General features: G+C 39.9%; 1 protein-coding gene across 1 annotated transcript in view; it reads left to right on the forward strand.

Moving 5' to 3' along the window:
* cyfip1 (cytoplasmic FMR1 interacting protein 1) overlaps positions 1-17,955 on the forward strand; it is a 173,372-nt gene that overhangs the window by 75,513 nt on the left and 79,904 nt on the right. Inside the window, exons 17-21 of the mRNA XM_048597890.1 lie at positions 1,624-1,720; positions 1,877-1,953; positions 2,050-2,158; positions 2,535-2,654; positions 5,687-5,886. Of these exons, the coding sequence (XP_048453847.1) occupies positions 1,624-1,720; positions 1,877-1,953; positions 2,050-2,158; positions 2,535-2,654; positions 5,687-5,886 (603 nt within the window). The remainder of the gene's footprint in view (positions 1-1,623; positions 1,721-1,876; positions 1,954-2,049; positions 2,159-2,534; positions 2,655-5,686; positions 5,887-17,955) is intronic.

A 17,955-nucleotide genomic window follows, 5' to 3' on the forward strand; every position in this document is an offset into this window, starting at 1 on the left:
GCAGTTTCCTTCCCTAAAGGACATTAGTGAACCAGATGGGTTTTTCCCGACAATCGACAGTGGATTCATGGTCATCGTTAGGTTCTTAATTCCAGATATTTTTTATTGAAGTCAAATTCCAACATCGGCCATGGCAGGATTCGAATGCAGGTCCCCAGAACATTATCTGGGTCTCTGGATTAACAGTCCAGCAATAATACCACTAGGCCATTGCCAGGATTGAACTACTTCACTTTCTATCCCAGTAAAGAATTCTAAAGGAATTCTCACACCTAAATTATTAATTAACTCCTTGTTACACAAAACCAAATCTAGGATAGCCTGTTCCCAACCTGGTTCTTCAGTGTAATGGTCCAAAAATCTATTATATGCACTCCAGGAATTCATCAGCCACATTTTCATTGCCAATGTAGTTTCTACAGTCTAGATGTAGATTAAGATCACCCATGACTGCTGTAGCATCCTTGTTGTGTGCACCCCTGATTTCTTTTTTAATGCCAGCCTCTCGGTTACCACTGCATTTGAAGGCCTGCAGGCACCTCCCACTCCCTTGTTGCTTCTTAGCTCCACCCAGATTGATTCCACATCAAGATTTTCTAGATCAACACCCTTCTCACTATTGCCTTGATTTTGTCTTCACCCCACCTTCTTTAATATTTTGCCTGTCCTTCCAAATGATTGAATACCCTTGAATGTTCAGTTCTTAGCCTTGATCACCCCACAGCCAAGTGTCTTTAATTGCAATTATATCGTACTCCTTTACAACTATCTATACTATTAATTCGTCTACTTGATTGCAAATGTGCTCCATACATTCTGATACAGTTCCTTGGATTTGTCTTTTTGATATTTTCATTTTACAAACTTTGAATTCCAGCCCTAATTGCTGCTCAGCCTCGCTTCCTCTGCTTTCCATTTTTGCTTTCTGTGCTTCTATTTTTTGTTTCCATTTCTGTTTCTCCACTCTTGCCACCTCCTTGGGTTTCTGTCCCTCCGCCACTCTAGTTTGAACCCTCCCCCTATCCACCTCATACAAATCCCATCTTCCCCACATATAGTCCCAAAGTATCAAGAATCTAAATCCCTCCCTCCTACAGTATCCTTACAGCCATGCATTTGCTCAGTCTGCTCCTATTCCTAACTCGTCAGCTCATTACACTGGCAGTAATCCTGAGAGTATTCCCTTTGAGATGCAGCTAATTATGAATCTATTTCCGGTCTTCTTGGATTGTTGCTACACCCAAGTAACTTGTTTTTATCTGGACTTTATTTTGTGCGTCCTTGTGAGAGATTTTGTTATATCTGCAGACAGATTGGGAAATTAATGTACCTTAAAATTATTTGGGTCAACACAGTGTGGAGCTGGAGGAACACTGCAGGTCAGGCAGCATCAGAGAAATAGGAAAGTCGACATTTTGGTTCGGGACCCTTCTTCTGACCTTCTGTGTTCCATCAGCTCCACACTGTGTTGTCTCTGACTCCAGCATCTGCAGTTCTTGCTAACTCCGAGTAACTTAAAATTATTTGGCTGTTTAAAATATTTTGATTAGCTAGACTACTAATGTTTTGTTTTAGAGAAATGTGTTGAATAGTCCCTCCTTAACCATAACATTTTCTTTGTAGGTATGTGTTATATTCCTTGGACCTTTACAATGACAGTGCCCATTATGCACTGACTAAGTTCAAGAAGCAGTTCCTTTATGATGAGATTGAAGCAGAGGTAATTACTGATGAACTTATTTAGTTAAAAGTGTAAATATCTTTTTCAGTTTTTTTAAAATCATGTAATTGAGCATGAGTGTTGAGGCTTTATCTTGATGTTCATTGGCCAAATGCATGCACGTGATAATTGTGGAACATCTGTGCTTCTTTTCAGGTAAACCTTTGTTTCGACCAATTTGTATATAAATTGGCTGATCAAATATTTGCTTACTACAAGATTCTGGCTGGAAGGTATTGTTGAAGGCTTCTGTTCTAATATTTTTAAATCTACAGTAAGAAGTTACTGCATTGAATATTTTTACAGTGTGAACAATTCAATTCTTTTAGCCTTCTTCTAGACAAACGGCTACGAGCAGAGTGTAAGAATCAGGGAGCTAACATACCAACACCTCCATCAAATAGATATGAGACTTTATTGAAACAAAGACATGTACAGGTGAGAGTTGATTTTCATGGTTATTGAGACACCAGAAAGAAAGGCCAGTTTTCAGAATGTATATTGCTTTAAAGTGTAAGACAGATACCAAGAAATCCAGTAGGGATTTCAAAAAGCAACATTTTTACCCAATGAATGCTAAACATTGAGGAACCTTTACCATAAAGTTTGGGTGAAGTGAATAGTACAGATGCGTTTGAGAGAAAATTAGACAAGCATTTGAGGGAGAAGAGAATGAGTTGGCTATGTTTGTAAATTGGATGAGAAAATATGGGAGGAAGCTCCAATGAAGTATAAATATTGATGTCAACTGGTTTGAATGGCCTATTTCTGTGCTATATATTTTATGTAATATTTTAAACTTCTTATGTTATAGCTTCTTGGTAGGTCAATAGACCTGAATCGGCTGATCACTCAAAGAATTTCAGCAGCAATGTACAAATCATTAGAATTGGCAATCACACGATTTGAGAGTGAAGACGTCACCTCTATTGTGGTACGTGCACAGTATCTTAATGAATTGGACCTCAGTATTTGTGTTGAGACCTTTTGTACAGGTAGACTTATCAGCTCGTTCTGTTGTCCTTTATCATTTTGCTTGTGTTGCCTATTGAATAATTTAGCTTTCCTGAATTACATGCTACTTAATAGTAACATTTAGCTCTCATTGTAAATATCGTAACCAATGTGAACTTCTACAAATGACGCCCATAGAATAGTCGCTTCGTAGGACAGACTTTTTGAACTGAAATAAGCAACTTGTTTGTCTTGTGCTCATCTGGACAGAATCACAATCCCAAAAGGACCAACAATTTATACTGCATGAGAAGAGTGTTGAAAAGGGTGCAAATGGATTGATTGGTAGAATCTTGACCATGAATGTACACTAGGGGGTACTTAACTGCCAAGTTCTTATTTAAATTCAAACCAGACAAATCAACAGTTTCAAGGCATTGTCATGGGAAAGTACAAGACAAAAGCTATCTCCCAATTCTTTGTTCAGTTGGAAAAGATAAATTTCTTAAATATAAAAATAACTATGACTTCTAGCGTGCATATATGAGCCAAGCTCTGTCACCAACAGACAGAAAAAAATTTACAATTTCAGACTGTGTAGTTCTTTAGCAAATACTGTCCAATTGCAGAATTGCATCTAATATTGGATACTGTTTTGAATTTTGAAGGAATGGGATGGTTAGGATGGGTTCACACTGGCAGTCCAATTCATGTACCACATTGGTAGTTTAGATTGTGTTGTCATGGATTGTATTCTCGGGCCATCTTGTGCTAACAGCTTCAAGTTCACTAGGAATGTATGCAGATTTATGGAAAATTTAAAATAACAGTTTAAGAATCATAGAATCCCGACAGTGTAGAAACAGGCCCTTCGGCCCAACAAGTCCACACCGACCCTTTGAAAAACCCACCCAGACCCATCCCCCTATAACCCACCTAAGCTACGCATCCCTGGGCACTACAGGCAATTTAGCATGGCCAATCCACCTAACCTGCACGTCTTTGGACTGTGGGAGGAACCGGAGTACCTGGAGGAAACCCACGCAGACACATGGAGAATGTGCAAACTCCACACAGACAGTCACGCAAGGATGGAATCAAACCCGGCTTCCTGGCGCTGTGAGGCAGCAGTGCTAACCACTGAGCCACCGTGCTGCCCCTACCTTAGTCTACCTTTATGACCCTAAAATATCCATATTAGACTCTGCCTTCATGAAATGCACATCTATTGTTGTCTGCATTAAATACATTTTCTTATGCTAGATTATCTTGTAAAACAAAATAGGTTTCCGTTATAGAATGCATTGTTCCTCTCTTAACCTAGGTAGGGAATATTATGAAAACAAAAGATATGTAGACCTCTGTTTACCATGTACTGATATTGGGTTTCTATCCCAAGCACCAACCCAAAACCCCTCTCATCCTGGGAAGCCTTCAACATTGGATATTTTATGCCAGAAACAAAAATGGGGATTCTGGTTAACGTCTGAGGCTTGGATTACGAGAGCAGAAAAACAACTTACTGCTGTTCACCAAGCTCACATTAAACTTCATTAGAATTGCATAGGAACGGTGCAGAAGTCCATATACATGATCTGAATGGGATGATGAATTGTAGAATAATAGTTAATTAAACCATTTTAAGTGTTTTGGAGTCACGAGTCAGGAATTACCCTATTCCCCTCCAACTTGAATAGCCACATAAAATTGGCTGATCTTTCAGATGTTTTTAAAATATGTATTCATAAAATATACAATATATTTTTGTACCTATTTAATTCCTGATGAGAACCCCGCATTGCCTCCCAGTCCAGTCAGACACTCAACTGGCAGTGGTGGGCGTCTCTGGGATGAACAACCCCGTGGCAAAATTCTTGCCCACCTGCAGTTTTGTAAAAAAAAAAAAAAAAAAAATTCTTTCAAGGAATGAGTGTGCCACTGAAAAGACCAGAATTTGTTGTCAATCATTGATTACCCTCAAGCAGGTGGTAGTGAGCTGCAAGCTCAAACCTCTGCAGTTCATCTGGTTTCTGTTGGAGAGTGTGTGTCAGGATTTTTATCCAGAGAGTGAAGGGATGACGACATGATTCCAAGCCAAGATGGTCCAAGAAATGGAGGGAAACCTGTAAGTGGTAGTGTTCCCTTGAGTCTGCTGTTGTAGAGTCATAGAGTTGTACAGCACGAAAACGGACCCTTCGGTCCAACTCGTTCATGCTGACCAGATATCCTAAATTAATCTAGTTCCATTTGCTAGCATTTGGCCCATATCCCTCTAGACCCTTCCTATTCATGTAGCCATACAAATGCCTTTTAAATGTTGTAATTGTACCAGCCTCTGACACTTCTTCTGGCAGGTCATTCTATACACACACCACACTGCATTAAAAGGTTGCCCCTTAGGTCCCTTTTAAATTTTTCCTCTCTCACCCTAAACCTATGCTGTCTATCTATGGACTCCTCCACCTGGGCTATTTACCCTATCAATACCCCTCATGACTTCATAAACCTCTATAAAGGTCGCCCCTCAGATTCCAACGCTCCAGGGAAAATAGCCTCAGCCTATTCAGCCTCTCCCTAGAGCTCAAAAGCACCAATCCTGGCAATATTCTGGTAAATCTTTCTGAACCCTCTCCAGCTTAATATATCCTTCCTATAACAGGGCAAGCACAAATGCACACAGTACTCGAGAAGAGGCCTCACCATCGTCCTACACAACCTCCTGTATGCTTCTCTCCAGTCTGATATAATTATCATTGTAAGGTAATTTTTTGCAGTATTGTAACAAATCAAACAAAAATCTCTGGAATTATTAGGTTTAGTTGCAGAGTTATAGAGAGAATTGCAGGGGTGTGGGACTAAATTAGACAGTGCTTTCAAAGAGGTAGCACTTGCGTATAGTGTCAAGTGGCCTCCTGTTTTAGAAGAGTCAATCATTGGAAAGGCTGATTGTCCAAGTTTTTAAGTTGCAGATTTCTAATATTGAGTATGATCTCTGTGATTTTGGTTCTTTAGGAACTTGAAGGTCTGATAGAAGTCAACCGTATGAGTCACAAGCTGCTCAGTAAATACTTAACTCTGGACAGTTTTGATGCCATGTTCAGAGAAGCCAATCACAATGTATCTGCACCATATGGAAGAATAACTCTCCATGTTTTCTGGGAACTGAATTATGATTTCCTTCCAAACTACTGCTACAATGGTTCTACACAAAGGTATGTATATTTTTTAAGCAGCTTTTATGGTTGTCTCTGGTAACTAGTTCTCAATAACTTGAAATTTTGTAATGAGCTCATTCATCATTGCATAGAGATTTAAAAATGTTATTTTAATTCTGTATTGAGCATGACAGATGGTTTAATGCCTATTATTTTTCATTAAATTAGTTTAGTTGAATGATGAGCTTAGTACAACCTGCTTGGAGCACTGTGATTAATTGTATTTCACCAGAGGCTGCCCTGTTTCTTCATTGTACTAACAACTCATGAATCTTTATCTTTGTGATTACCTTTGAAGAATGTAGCAGCATTCAGCAAGAATGATCTAATTATGCATTTATATAGTGCCTTTAACATTAAACGCCCCAAAAATATTTTACAGATTTAATCTGATTAAAATTGAAATTAAAGGGTAGAAAATTTTAGAATGGTTCTTAAGAGTTCAGTTAATGTGTTTGATTTTAAAGAAGAGCAAGGCGGAGAGGAAGAGATGTTTACGGAAGAAGTTCTAAAGCTTCAAGTGTTTGGCAGCTACCAATGATGGGACAAAATGAGTGGGGGTTTTCCAGAGGTCCAGATTTGAATGAACAAGATGTTCTTGAAGTGTTTTTCGGGCTGAAGAAGGTTATAGAGGTGGTAAGTGATGTGTCTGAGAATGGGTTGAGTATGAGAATGTCAATTTTTAAAGAAGAGCCGGTGGAAAGAAGTTGTCATGCGTAGTGAGCGTAGTTGTGAATAATAATTGGAACTTGGTTCAGCTCAGTACCTGGCGAGTAGAAAAATATAATTTACTTTGTTGTGTTTGCACCAAGTCTTCTGCAGAATGAACCAAAGCCAATCTCACTGCAGAGATAGGAACTGTCGATGCTGAAGAATCTGAGATAACAAGGTGTAGAGCTGGGTGAACACAGCAGGCCAAGCAGCATCAGAGGAGCAAGAAAATTTTCCTGAAGAAGGGTCTGGACCCGAAACGTCAGCTTTCCTGTTCCTCTGATGCTGCTTGGCTTGCTGTGTTCATCCAGCTCTACACCTTGTTATCTCCAATCTCACTGCATTTTGCTTTCCAAGTCTTGAATTTGCTGTGGGCTATGTTTATTGACCCTTGCTTTGTTTACTACCCTGTCTGCTTCCTGCTCACTGAGTTGGAGGTGGGGGACAGAGTGAGAGAACTGGGATCAAGAAGCATATGGGAGGGAGAAGCAGTGGCAAGGAGAGGGGAGCAGTAAGTAGGAAAGGAAATGGTGTCAGAGAAAAAGGGAGCTCGCAAAGGTAGGTTTGTAGGAGGGAGTGAGAGGGTGAGAGCAGGAGGAGTGATGAATAGAAAGAATAGTACATTAGTAAGTAGAAAGAGAATTTTTGCATCAGCTAGGTTAATGACAGCTGGTGGGCTACTCATAAACTTTTCAGGTCAGGGACGTAACCCTTTGTACATGTTTTCTTCTGGAAAAATGATATTCATTGTGCAAACTCTTTTTGGGATTGCATTTGATATGCTAATCAAGGGATTGCTGTACCTTCCTTAGCAAACTTTCCATGGACTAACAACCTCTTTGCATACTTCTTGCTGTTGTAAGAACATTAATTTCCTGATCTTAACTTTTTTATTCTAAGGAAGAGTCACCAGACCTGAAACGTTAACTTTGTTTCTTCATTCACAGATGCTGTCTGATCTGCTGAGCTTTTCCAGCAACTTTGTTTTTGTGAACTTTTATTTAATTCATTCATGGGATGAGACTGCCACTGACTAGGCCAGCATTTATTGCCCATCCTTAATTGCCCAGAGGGTGGGTCTGGAGTCACATGTAGGCCAGATCAGGTAAGAATGGTAGTTGCCTTCCCTAAAGGACAATAACGGGCGGCACGGTGGCTCAGTGGTTAACACTACTGCCTCACAGCGCCAGGGACCTGGGTTCGATTCCACCCTCGGGCGACTGTCTGTGTGGAGTTTGCACATTCTCCCCGTGTCTGCGTGGGTTTCCTCCGGGTGCTCCAGTTTCCTCCCACAATCCAAAGATGTGCAGCCTAGGTGGATTGGCTATGCTAAATTGCCCATTGTGTTCAGGGATGTGTAGATGAGGGGGATGGGTCCGGGTGAGATGCTCTGTGTGTCGGTGTGGACTTGTTGGGCTGAAGGGCCTATTTCTGCACTGCAGGGATTCTATGACTAGTGACCAGATGGATCCGGTCTTTCCCCGGATCATAAACCCATCACTGATCTCAAGCTGTTATTGGGACTCAGTTTTGGCAAAGACCTGTAGCTCAGGTTGTGGGTGAGTTTGTTGTCTTACTCGGCGAGCATGATATTGGGACTGTCAAAGATCGCAAATCCTCTGGAAATCTCCCCTTCAGAACTTTCCACCACACAGCCCCTCAATCTGTTTCTACCTTTTTCAAAATTCACGAACAGGACTGCCGTGGCAGACCCATTGTTTCAGCCTGTTCCCACCTCACTGAGCTTATTTCTTCTGTTACTGACTCTTTACCACTCACCCCTTATTCAATCTCTCTGCTTCTGTGAAGAGTATACAAACTACCTAACTCCCTTCAGTTCTGAAGAACTGTCATACAGGACTTAAAATGTTAACTCCATTTCCCTGTCCACAGATGCTGCCAGACTTGCTGAGTTTCTCTGGTGTTTTCAGTGTTGATCATGAAATAATGATGATTGTAAGTCATAATGGTGTTTGAGAATAGTTGGAGACAACATGACATTGCAAATTTTTGCTTCTCTTGGTCAGAGATCCCAGGAAAGGAGTTGCTATTTTGGTGGCCTTACTGATTTGTTAAAGTTTCTTAATACATATTGCATCACAGTGGGACAGCTTCACTAGAGGTGGTTCAATAATGACTCTTAAGAGAAGATATGACCAACATGTCACTCCAGATCCACAGCAATGTGGTTTAAACTGTTCTCTCAAATATCTCAGAATGGTAATCGGTTCAGGGGCAATTATGGCTGGACATCAAAAGGTCTTGCCCGCGATCCCCATATCCATTGAAAGTACAAAAAAAAAACCGCTCTGTACTGATGCTCCAGGTGGAGCTTGAGATCAGGAGTATGCCATTCAGCCCATTGAACCTGCCCTGCCATTCAATGCGATCATGGCTGACTGAACACTTCAGTGTCCTTTAGCCACTCCATCAGCATAACCATAATCCTGTACGCTATTGGTAATCAGTGATAGTCAGCATTGCTAAGAAGACTGTGTAACTCCAAATGAAAATTATGAATTATATTCGTTAAAGTACTTTACAGAAGTAAAAATCGTAGATGCACACATGTCTTGAAGTGCAGTTGTGGACTCCTAAGTTATATAGTTTGCATGGATTTGGAACAACTACCTTTATACTCGTGTCTTTTGCCAAACTAAAATGCAAATGTATTCTCAGTCAGAATAGATTTTCTGAACTACTTATGCTGGAAGTTGAAAATTCCTCAAATTTATACTGGCCACAAATAGGACAGATGGGTCTGTCAAAGTTCTATCTATTAGTGCAGAAAATTAGCATCCATTTGTGATTCATTAATGTCATCTTGCGTTTCTGAGCAAAGGCATAAGTTAGAATGTTTGCAGAACTTCAGAAAACCAACCATCTGGTGAAGGTTTCTTCCAGTTCAGTTGATATCCATGCTGTCGTGTTAGCTTAATTTTATTTTGGAATTGTTCCTGATGACAGCAGCGCACTTAAATGCTGACACATGGATGATGATAATACTACTTTGGCCTTTAATCATACAAAGCATTAAAGGTATTCAGTTACTGAGGTGTTTATAAACATTGGAAAGTTATTGGAGCAGCTTATAAATGCTGCAGATGAGTTGTGTGCACTGTGATGAGGTTCATGTATGTTTGTTTTTGTTTTATTATGTTTTTTTAAAAGTCATTGACAAATGAGGGTGGGGGCCACTCTGTTTTAAACTTTAGCTTATTAAGTCTCCTTGACCAGGGTCTAGACCCGAAACGTCAGCCTTCCTGCTCCTCTGATGCTGCTTGGCCTGCTGTGTTCATCCAGCTCTACACCTTGTTGTCTCATAACAATCTGTCTGTCAAGTTAAGATATTCTTCTCTTTTTATCAACATCCCTTCAACGAGCACCTCTCAACTCATTGCTGCTTAAGTGAAGAACTTACTGGATTGGAAATCTGGTTATTTATTTACGTGGCATAATGATTTATATAAGACAGGTCGAAGTGTACGGTTAGTTAGTTTTGACTCAGACACGAATACTTACACAAAATCTTAAATCACTTCAGTATCTAATTCAGTGGCAGAACTTGTTTGAGAGGCTAAATGACCTATTCTTCCTGTTTTATCTATCCTGTTCCTAGTTCAGCAGAGCTCATTTTAACATTTAATAATTTTTTAATAATTTATTTTGTTGGATTACAACAATTGCTTTTAATGGTTAATGCTGTGTACTATTTTTGCTAACTTTTCTAAACACTGAGTTGCCAAATGGATCCAATTTGAAAAGGTTCCTCACTGCACATACCTACTAGGACTTAGTTTGGGTTATTCACTGCAATTTGAGTATAGAGCTGGATAAGTGTGAGGTCATGAATTTGTGCTGGACAAACAAAGCAAGCGAATACATGATAATACGGAGGATCAGAGGGACCTTGGTGTGCATTTCCACCAGTCCCTTGAGGTAGGGGGACAGATTGATAAAGTGGTTAAGAAGGCATATGAGGTACTTGCCTTCAATAATCAAGGCATAGAATTTAAGAGCAGGGTGATTATGCTAGAACTGTATAAAACGTTGGTTAGGCCATAGCTAGGGTATTTTGTGCAGTTTGAGCATCCACATAAGAGAAATGTTAAAGCACTGGAAAGGGTGCAGAGGAATTTACCAGGATGTTTCCTGGGCTGGAGAGTTTGTTATGAAGAGAAATTAGATAGACTGGCATTGTTTCCCTTGGAGCAGAGGAGACTAGTGTGGTGTGAGAGGGTGGTGGGAGTATGGAACTTAGTGTCTGTAAGGGTAGTTGAGGCAGAAACCCTCGTAATGCTCATGTATTTAGATGTGGTGATGTTGTTCTACTCCGCTTGGAATTTATACTGTCCGGTCTGTTATGGTGAGTAATGTCACTTCCGGTTTTGTTCTGCATGGGTTTGTATGTGGGGTCCAACTCTAAGTTTGTTGATTGCATTATTAGTTAAAACCAGGCCTCTAGGAATTCCCATGTGTGCCTATGTTTGGCTTGGGCTACAATGGTTACATCGTCCCAGTTGAACTGATGGCCTTCATTGTCCGAGTACGCTGATATTAAAGTAGGTTTGTTGTGTCAATTTGCTGCTAACTGATGTTCGTGTATTCTGACGGCTAGTTTCCTTCCTGTCTGTCTGATGTAATGCTTGTGGCAGTTGTTGCATGGTATTTTGTAAACTACGCTGGTTCTGCATGTTATGGGAATGGGGTCTTTAATCTTTGTGAATGTTTGTTGTAGAGTGGCTGTGGGCTTGCGTGCTATCCTGATTCCTCGTGATCGTAGGAATCTTGTTATCAGTTTCTGATCTGTTCTTGATGTAGGGCGGTGTGGCCAGTGTGTTAGGGCGTACTGTGTCCTCTTGTTGTCTATTTATAGGTACCTGGGGATGAAGTTGCGGGGATGTCCATTCATAGTGACGGTTTTGTATAGGTGCTCTTCCTCTTTCTTGCATAGTTCTGGCATGTGAGTGGGTGGCATTACATCAGACAGACAGGAAGGAAACTAGCCATCAGAATGCACGAACATCCGTTAGCAGCAAAACGACACAACAAACTTTCCTTAATATCAGTACACTCGGATAATGAAGGCCATCAGTTTAACTGGGACGACGTAACTATAATAGCCCAAGCCAAACGTAGACACACACTGGAATTCCTAGAGGCATGGTTCTCCACCCATAATGCAGTCAACAAACATATAGAATTGGACCCCATATACAAATCCATACAGAACAAAAGCAGAAAAGACACTACTCACCATAACAAGCCAGACAGTATAAATTCCAAGTGGAGTAGACCAACATCGCTTCATCGGAGGCCTCACTGCTGATGTTACCTAGCATGGTTACGAAACATCTGAACGAAAACCAGGCAGCTTGGTGACCAAGTAATAACAGAGCATTTAGAAATGCATAATGTGATCAAGCAGAGTCAGCATGGGGTCACGAAGCGGAAATGATACCTGACAGATTTACTAGAATTCTTTTGAGGAGACAATGAGCAAGATAGAGAAAGGGGAAGTAGTGGATGCAATATATTTGGGTTTTCAGAAGGTATTTGATAAGGTACCACACAAAAGACTGTTTGGTAAGATAAGATGGTGTTGGAGGTATTTTCAGGCTGACAACCTGTAACTAGTGGTGTGCCACAGGGATTAGTGGTGGAGCCCCAACTATTTACAATGTCTATTCATGGCTTGGATGAGGAAGGTAAATGTGCAAAAGCCAGGTGGCCCAAAAATAGGTGGAAAGGCAAACGATGAGGATGACGCAAACAGTCTGCAGAGGGACAGACAGGTTAAGTGACTGTGTAGAAACTTGGCAAAAGGAATGTGAGGTGTGGAAATGTGAGGTTATGCACTTTGACAGGAAGAATACTGGAACATAGAACATAGAACATTACAGCACAGTACAGGCCCTTCAGCCCTCGATGTTGCGCCGACCTGTGAAACCAATCTGAAGCCCATCTAACCTAAGAACTAAATATTATTTGAACCAAGAAAGACTGCAGAAAGCTACAGAAGAGAGGGATTTGGAATTCCTTTCACATTAACCGCAAGAAGCATCCAAGCTCAGTGGGTAATAAGGAAGGCAAATGGATTGCTGGCCTTTATTTGAAAGGAAGTAGAATGTGAAAGTAGGAGGTTTTGCTACAACTATACAAGGCACCAGTCAGACCAAAGCTGGAATACTGTGAACAGTTTTGGGCCTCTTTATCTAAGGAAAGATATACTGACACTAGTGGCAATCCAAAGTCGTTTCTCACAGCTAATACCAGATGTGAAGGGACTGTATTATGAAGAGGTTGAGCAGATTGAGCCTGTAGATGAAGGTGAGCTGACCTTATTGAAATACACAAGTTTCTTAGAGGACTTGACAGAATAGATGCACAAACGTTGCTTCCCCCTTGTGGAGAGTCTAGGACCAGAGGGCATAATCTCAGAATAAGGGATTGTGCATTTAAAGATGAGGAGGATTTTTTTTTTCTTGAGGGTAGTGAATCCGTAGAATTCTTTACCATAAATGACTGTTGAAACTGGGTCATTAAGTATTTTCAAGTCCGAGAGACTGATTTTTAATCAGAAAGAGAATTAAGGGTCATGGGGCAAAGGCAAGGAGGAGACATTGAGGATTATTAGATCAGCCGTGAACTCACTGAATGGCAGAGTAGACTCAACACCTATTTCTACTTCTCTATCTTATAATCTTAAATATGAGAGTGTGGTGAAGTTGCATAGATTTGAGAAGTAATTCCTAAACTTGCATAATATTTACAATGCTGCAGCAAGCCATCTGGTGATTTTATTTCACATTAACCTCATTTCACCCTTACTTATTTAACCCATACTCTTTGATTCCTTTTTTACATGTTTTTATCTAGGTTCCCTTGAATGTATGAAGAAGAGTCAGCATGAATATCTAAAGTAGAAATTACGGAGTTTTTTTAAAGAGGTAATAGAAAGGCTTAGTGAGGGTAATGCTGCTGATGTGGTGTTCATGGATTTCCAGAAGGCATTCGATGCAGTACCACATGACAGACTTGAGGACAGTTACAGGTCATTGAATAAGAGGGTCAGTAGCACCATGGATACAAAATCGGCTGAATGATACAAAACAATAATTGGTGTTTTCAGGCTGGAGAGGAATATTTGTAGCGGAGTTCCCCAGGGATTGGTATTGGGATCCTTACTTTTCCTGATGTATATTAATGATCTAGATCTTGGTTCATAGTTTGTAGATGATTCAAAATTTGGAAGAGTTGGTATCCTCTCAGTTTACTATGTAGAACTCCAAGCAGACATAGGAAACTTAATGGAGTGGGCAAACTGGTGGCAGATGAGTTCCAGTGCAGCAAAGTTAAAGGTGATACATTTCTGTAGGAAGAACATTGAACAACAATATTAAATAAGAGGTCTTGCTAGAATCTCTTTCTGAATTTGTCAGAGATAAATAGTTGTTTTAATTGCTTTGGTCTCTGGATTTCCAAAATGAATCATGTATGGAACATTTGATTGTGAGCAACACTTGATCTTTCCCACTATTTCAGTTGTTTTTGTGCTGAAAGCCTTTGTTTATTTAACTAGTCATTCCTATTTGTAATGAGAAAAATGTTAGCTGACAATCTAATGACCCATGGGGCTAAAGAGATCAAATCTAACGTGTAGCTTTATGGTATATTATTTCAGTATATTTTTGCAATGATGACATTGATGTTTTTAATTTGTTTGTATGAAGCTTTTCAGATGATCTGGGGACTGTATAGGTAACTATTTACATTTGTTTTTCTTAGTTAAAAACATATCCCAGAAGCCAGTAGGTTCCATCAGTCTGGTTTAGAGCTCTGAGAAATAATTTTTTGACAGTCTTGATTGAAAACATCTTTGGCTTTGACCAGTCAAATATTTTAATATTTACTCTAGCCCATTAACCCACAGATATGTGTTAATCTAATTCTGACCTTACTAGCAGCTCCGATTTTAATTGCATCACCATTAGAAGCAATGCCTTCAGTTGCCTATGTCCCTAAATTCTGGAATTTTCTCCCAACACATCTGTCTCTCTAATAAAAACTGAAAGAACTGTGGATGCTGTAAATCAGAAACAAAAACAGAAGTTGCTACAAAAGCTTATCAGGTCTGGCAGCATCTGTAAAGAGAAATCAGATTTAACATTTCAGGTCCGGTGACCCTTCCTCAGAACTGATGGTAGCTAAAAAGATGTCAGACCTGCTGAGCCTTTCCAGCAATTTCTGTTTTTGCCTGTCTCTCTACATCACTTTCCTCCTTTACTCCATACAATTTTTTATTATCTCCTAATGTGGAGATGTAATGTTTTGTTTTATGATGTTTTTGTGAATTACCTCATTAAATATAACTTGTAACATAATTGTTCCAGTTCTGTTTCCCAAAACCCATCTCTCATTCCCTCCATAAAAGTTGGCTTTCATAGATGGAATCTATGTACTGTATCTTTACCTTACCTATCAATAGTGAACTGTTGTACTTTTGTGGTATGCGTTGGAATGGTATGTTCCCTGTCATCTCCATGTCAGAAAGGGATTATATTGAAAAACTGAATAAAATGTGGGTTACAATTCTAAAGGAGGTGCAGGAGCAGAGAGACCTGGGTGTGTATGTTCATAGATTATTAAGGTCAGCAGGACAGGTGGAGAGAGCAGTTAATACATAGTGTCCCCAGCTTTATTAATAGGGGCATAGAGCACAAAAGCAGGGAGGTGATGTTGAACTCTTACAAGATACTTGTTAGCCTGCAGTTGGAGTATGGAGTTGTGTGTAGTGTGAATGCCATATTGCAAGAACAATGTTAATACATTGGTGAGAGTGCAGAAACAATTTACAAAAATTGTGTTAGGCATGAGAAACTTTAGTTATGTGGACAGTTTGAAGAAGTTGGAATGTTCTCCTTGGAGAGAAGAAGGTGGAGAGGAGATTTGGTAGAAGTTTTCAAAGTCTTGAGTGACTGAATTGAGTAGATAGGGAGAAGCTGTTCCCACCAGTAAAAGAAAAAAAAGAGGGAGCATAGATTTAAAGTGATGTGTAAACGAAGCAAGATGGATATGAGAAAAAAACTTTCACTCTGAATAGTTACGGAATGGAATGCACTACGTGAAAATGTGCTGGAGGCAGGTTCAATTGAGGCATCAAGGGCATTGGGTGATAATTTTGATAGAAATAGCATGTGGGGATATGGGAAAAGGCAGGAGGTTGGCACTAGGTAATGGAAATGGTGCAGGCATGATGCGTTGAATGACCTCCTCATGCTCTGTAATAATTCTGAGAATCTGTATAAAGCACGATGTTCACAGTCCATTTAGTTCAACTAGTTCACATTTGATGCATGAAATTTGGAGGTAAGAATAAATATGATTAACAAGATAAATACACCACTTAAAGTTTGAGATGTCAGCAGTTCATTGAGTAACTTTAGAGCATTATTCATGTTGAGTTTTTTATGAACAATAATTCCCTATGAGTTGTGACACAAGGATCAGCATGAAACATGAGACCTGAGCCTACCAGTTTCATGCCTGAGCTTTCACAGTGGAAGATGGAAAATTGTTCTTTACCATTTACCAAATATATTCCATTTCCAGTTTGTTCATGCACTGACAGAGCAGAGACGCAAAAAAACACGTAGATAGCTTTGAATAAGTAAATCTAGCAAAACGAGGTTTGTCTTAATTATAATTGGTGTTAGTCAGGCCAATGTTTTGCTTTGCCATTAAGCTTTGAAGTTAAGGCAAAAAATCTTGAACAAGGAAACCATGGTTTCAGTTTTAAAATACTCATTGTCAGTGTTTAAAATTCAAAGAAAAAGATGAGCATCTTCAAAAATTTAAACTAGAATTGTATTTTTTTTTATTAAATGCTGTTACCAATTGCTTTCTTTAGCCTGTTGTTACTGTAGCTCAAACGGCTCCATTGACAATGATGAAAACTAATAATTGCCTGCTTGTATATTTGATGAGTTTGGAATAACATGTAATCTGGTGATACATGGAACAACAAGAAAGCGTAATCTTTTAAACATTGTTGAATTCTCCTTGCCTCAAGTGATTTGAATATGCATAGATATAGGATATTCTGAAGGGAGCAGAAGTGAGAGTTATGAATAGTTTTTATATATTCAGGACAGTAATTTAGATTTGTTATTGTAACGCTCAAATTCATTGAGATGTTCAAAATCTATATCAAAGGTTTTAATATGGAAGTGAAATAATATTTCCCAGTTTGCAAATGACAAAATTAGGTGGAAGTGAGAGTTGTGAGGAGGATGCAAAGAGACTGCGGGGATTTATAACGAGGCCAAGTGAGTGGGGGAAACATTAGTCAGATTGAATGTAGTGTGGAGACGTGAGGTTCTTCACTTTGGCAGGAAAAACAAACGACACTTACGAAGCTTGATACTATCCAGGGCAAAACAGCCTGCTTGATTGACACCACATCCGCAAGCGTCCATCACTGTGGCTGAGTTGAAGTATATGCTGTCTACAAGATGCACTGCAGAAATTTACCAAAGGTCCTTAGACAGTACCTTTCGAACCCACAATCACTTCCATCCAGAAGGTCAAGGGCAGTAGATAGATGGGATCAAGACATCTGTTGTTCCGCTCCAAGCCACTCACTATTGTGACTTGGAAATATATCACCATTCCTTCACTCTGCTGGGTTAAAATCCTGGAATTCCCTCCCTAAGGATGTTGTGGGTCTACCTACAACACGTGGATTGCACCGTTTCAAGAAGGCAGCTCACTACCACCTTCTCAAACGCAACTTGGGACAATCAATAAATGCTGGCCAGCCAGCGATGGCCACATCCCACGAATGAATTACAAATATCAGAAATACAGGGTATTTCTTAAATAGTGAGAGGCTGGAAAGTGTTGGGACTTCAAAGAGATTTGTGTGTCCTTGTTCATGAGTCACTGCAAGATAACATCCATATATGGCAAGAAATTAAAAGTACAGTTGGTGTGTGGCCTTTAATAAAGATAACTTGAATATAGTGGTAAAGATGTCTTGCTTGACTTTTAATTAAAGTTTCACCATCTGTCATGGTGGGGCGTAAATCCACATCCCAAGAACATTAGCCTGGGATAACAAGGTGTAGAGCTGGATGAACACAGCAGGCCAAGCGGCATCAGAGGAGCAGGAAAGCTGACGTTTCGGGTCTAGACCCTTCTTCAGAAATGGGGGAAGGGAAGGGAATTCTGAAATAAATAGGGAGAGAGGTGAGGCTGATAGAAGATGGATAAAGGAGAAGATAGGTGGAGAGGAGACAGACAGGTCAAAGAGGCGGGGGTGGATCCAGTAAAGGTGAGTGTAGGTGGGGAGTT

This window comes from Rhincodon typus, chromosome 6 (assembly GCF_021869965.1).
Source record: "Rhincodon typus isolate 14 chromosome 6, sRhiTyp1.1, whole genome shotgun sequence".
In the NCBI taxonomy this organism is placed as follows: Eukaryota; Metazoa; Chordata; class Chondrichthyes; order Orectolobiformes; family Rhincodontidae; genus Rhincodon; species Rhincodon typus.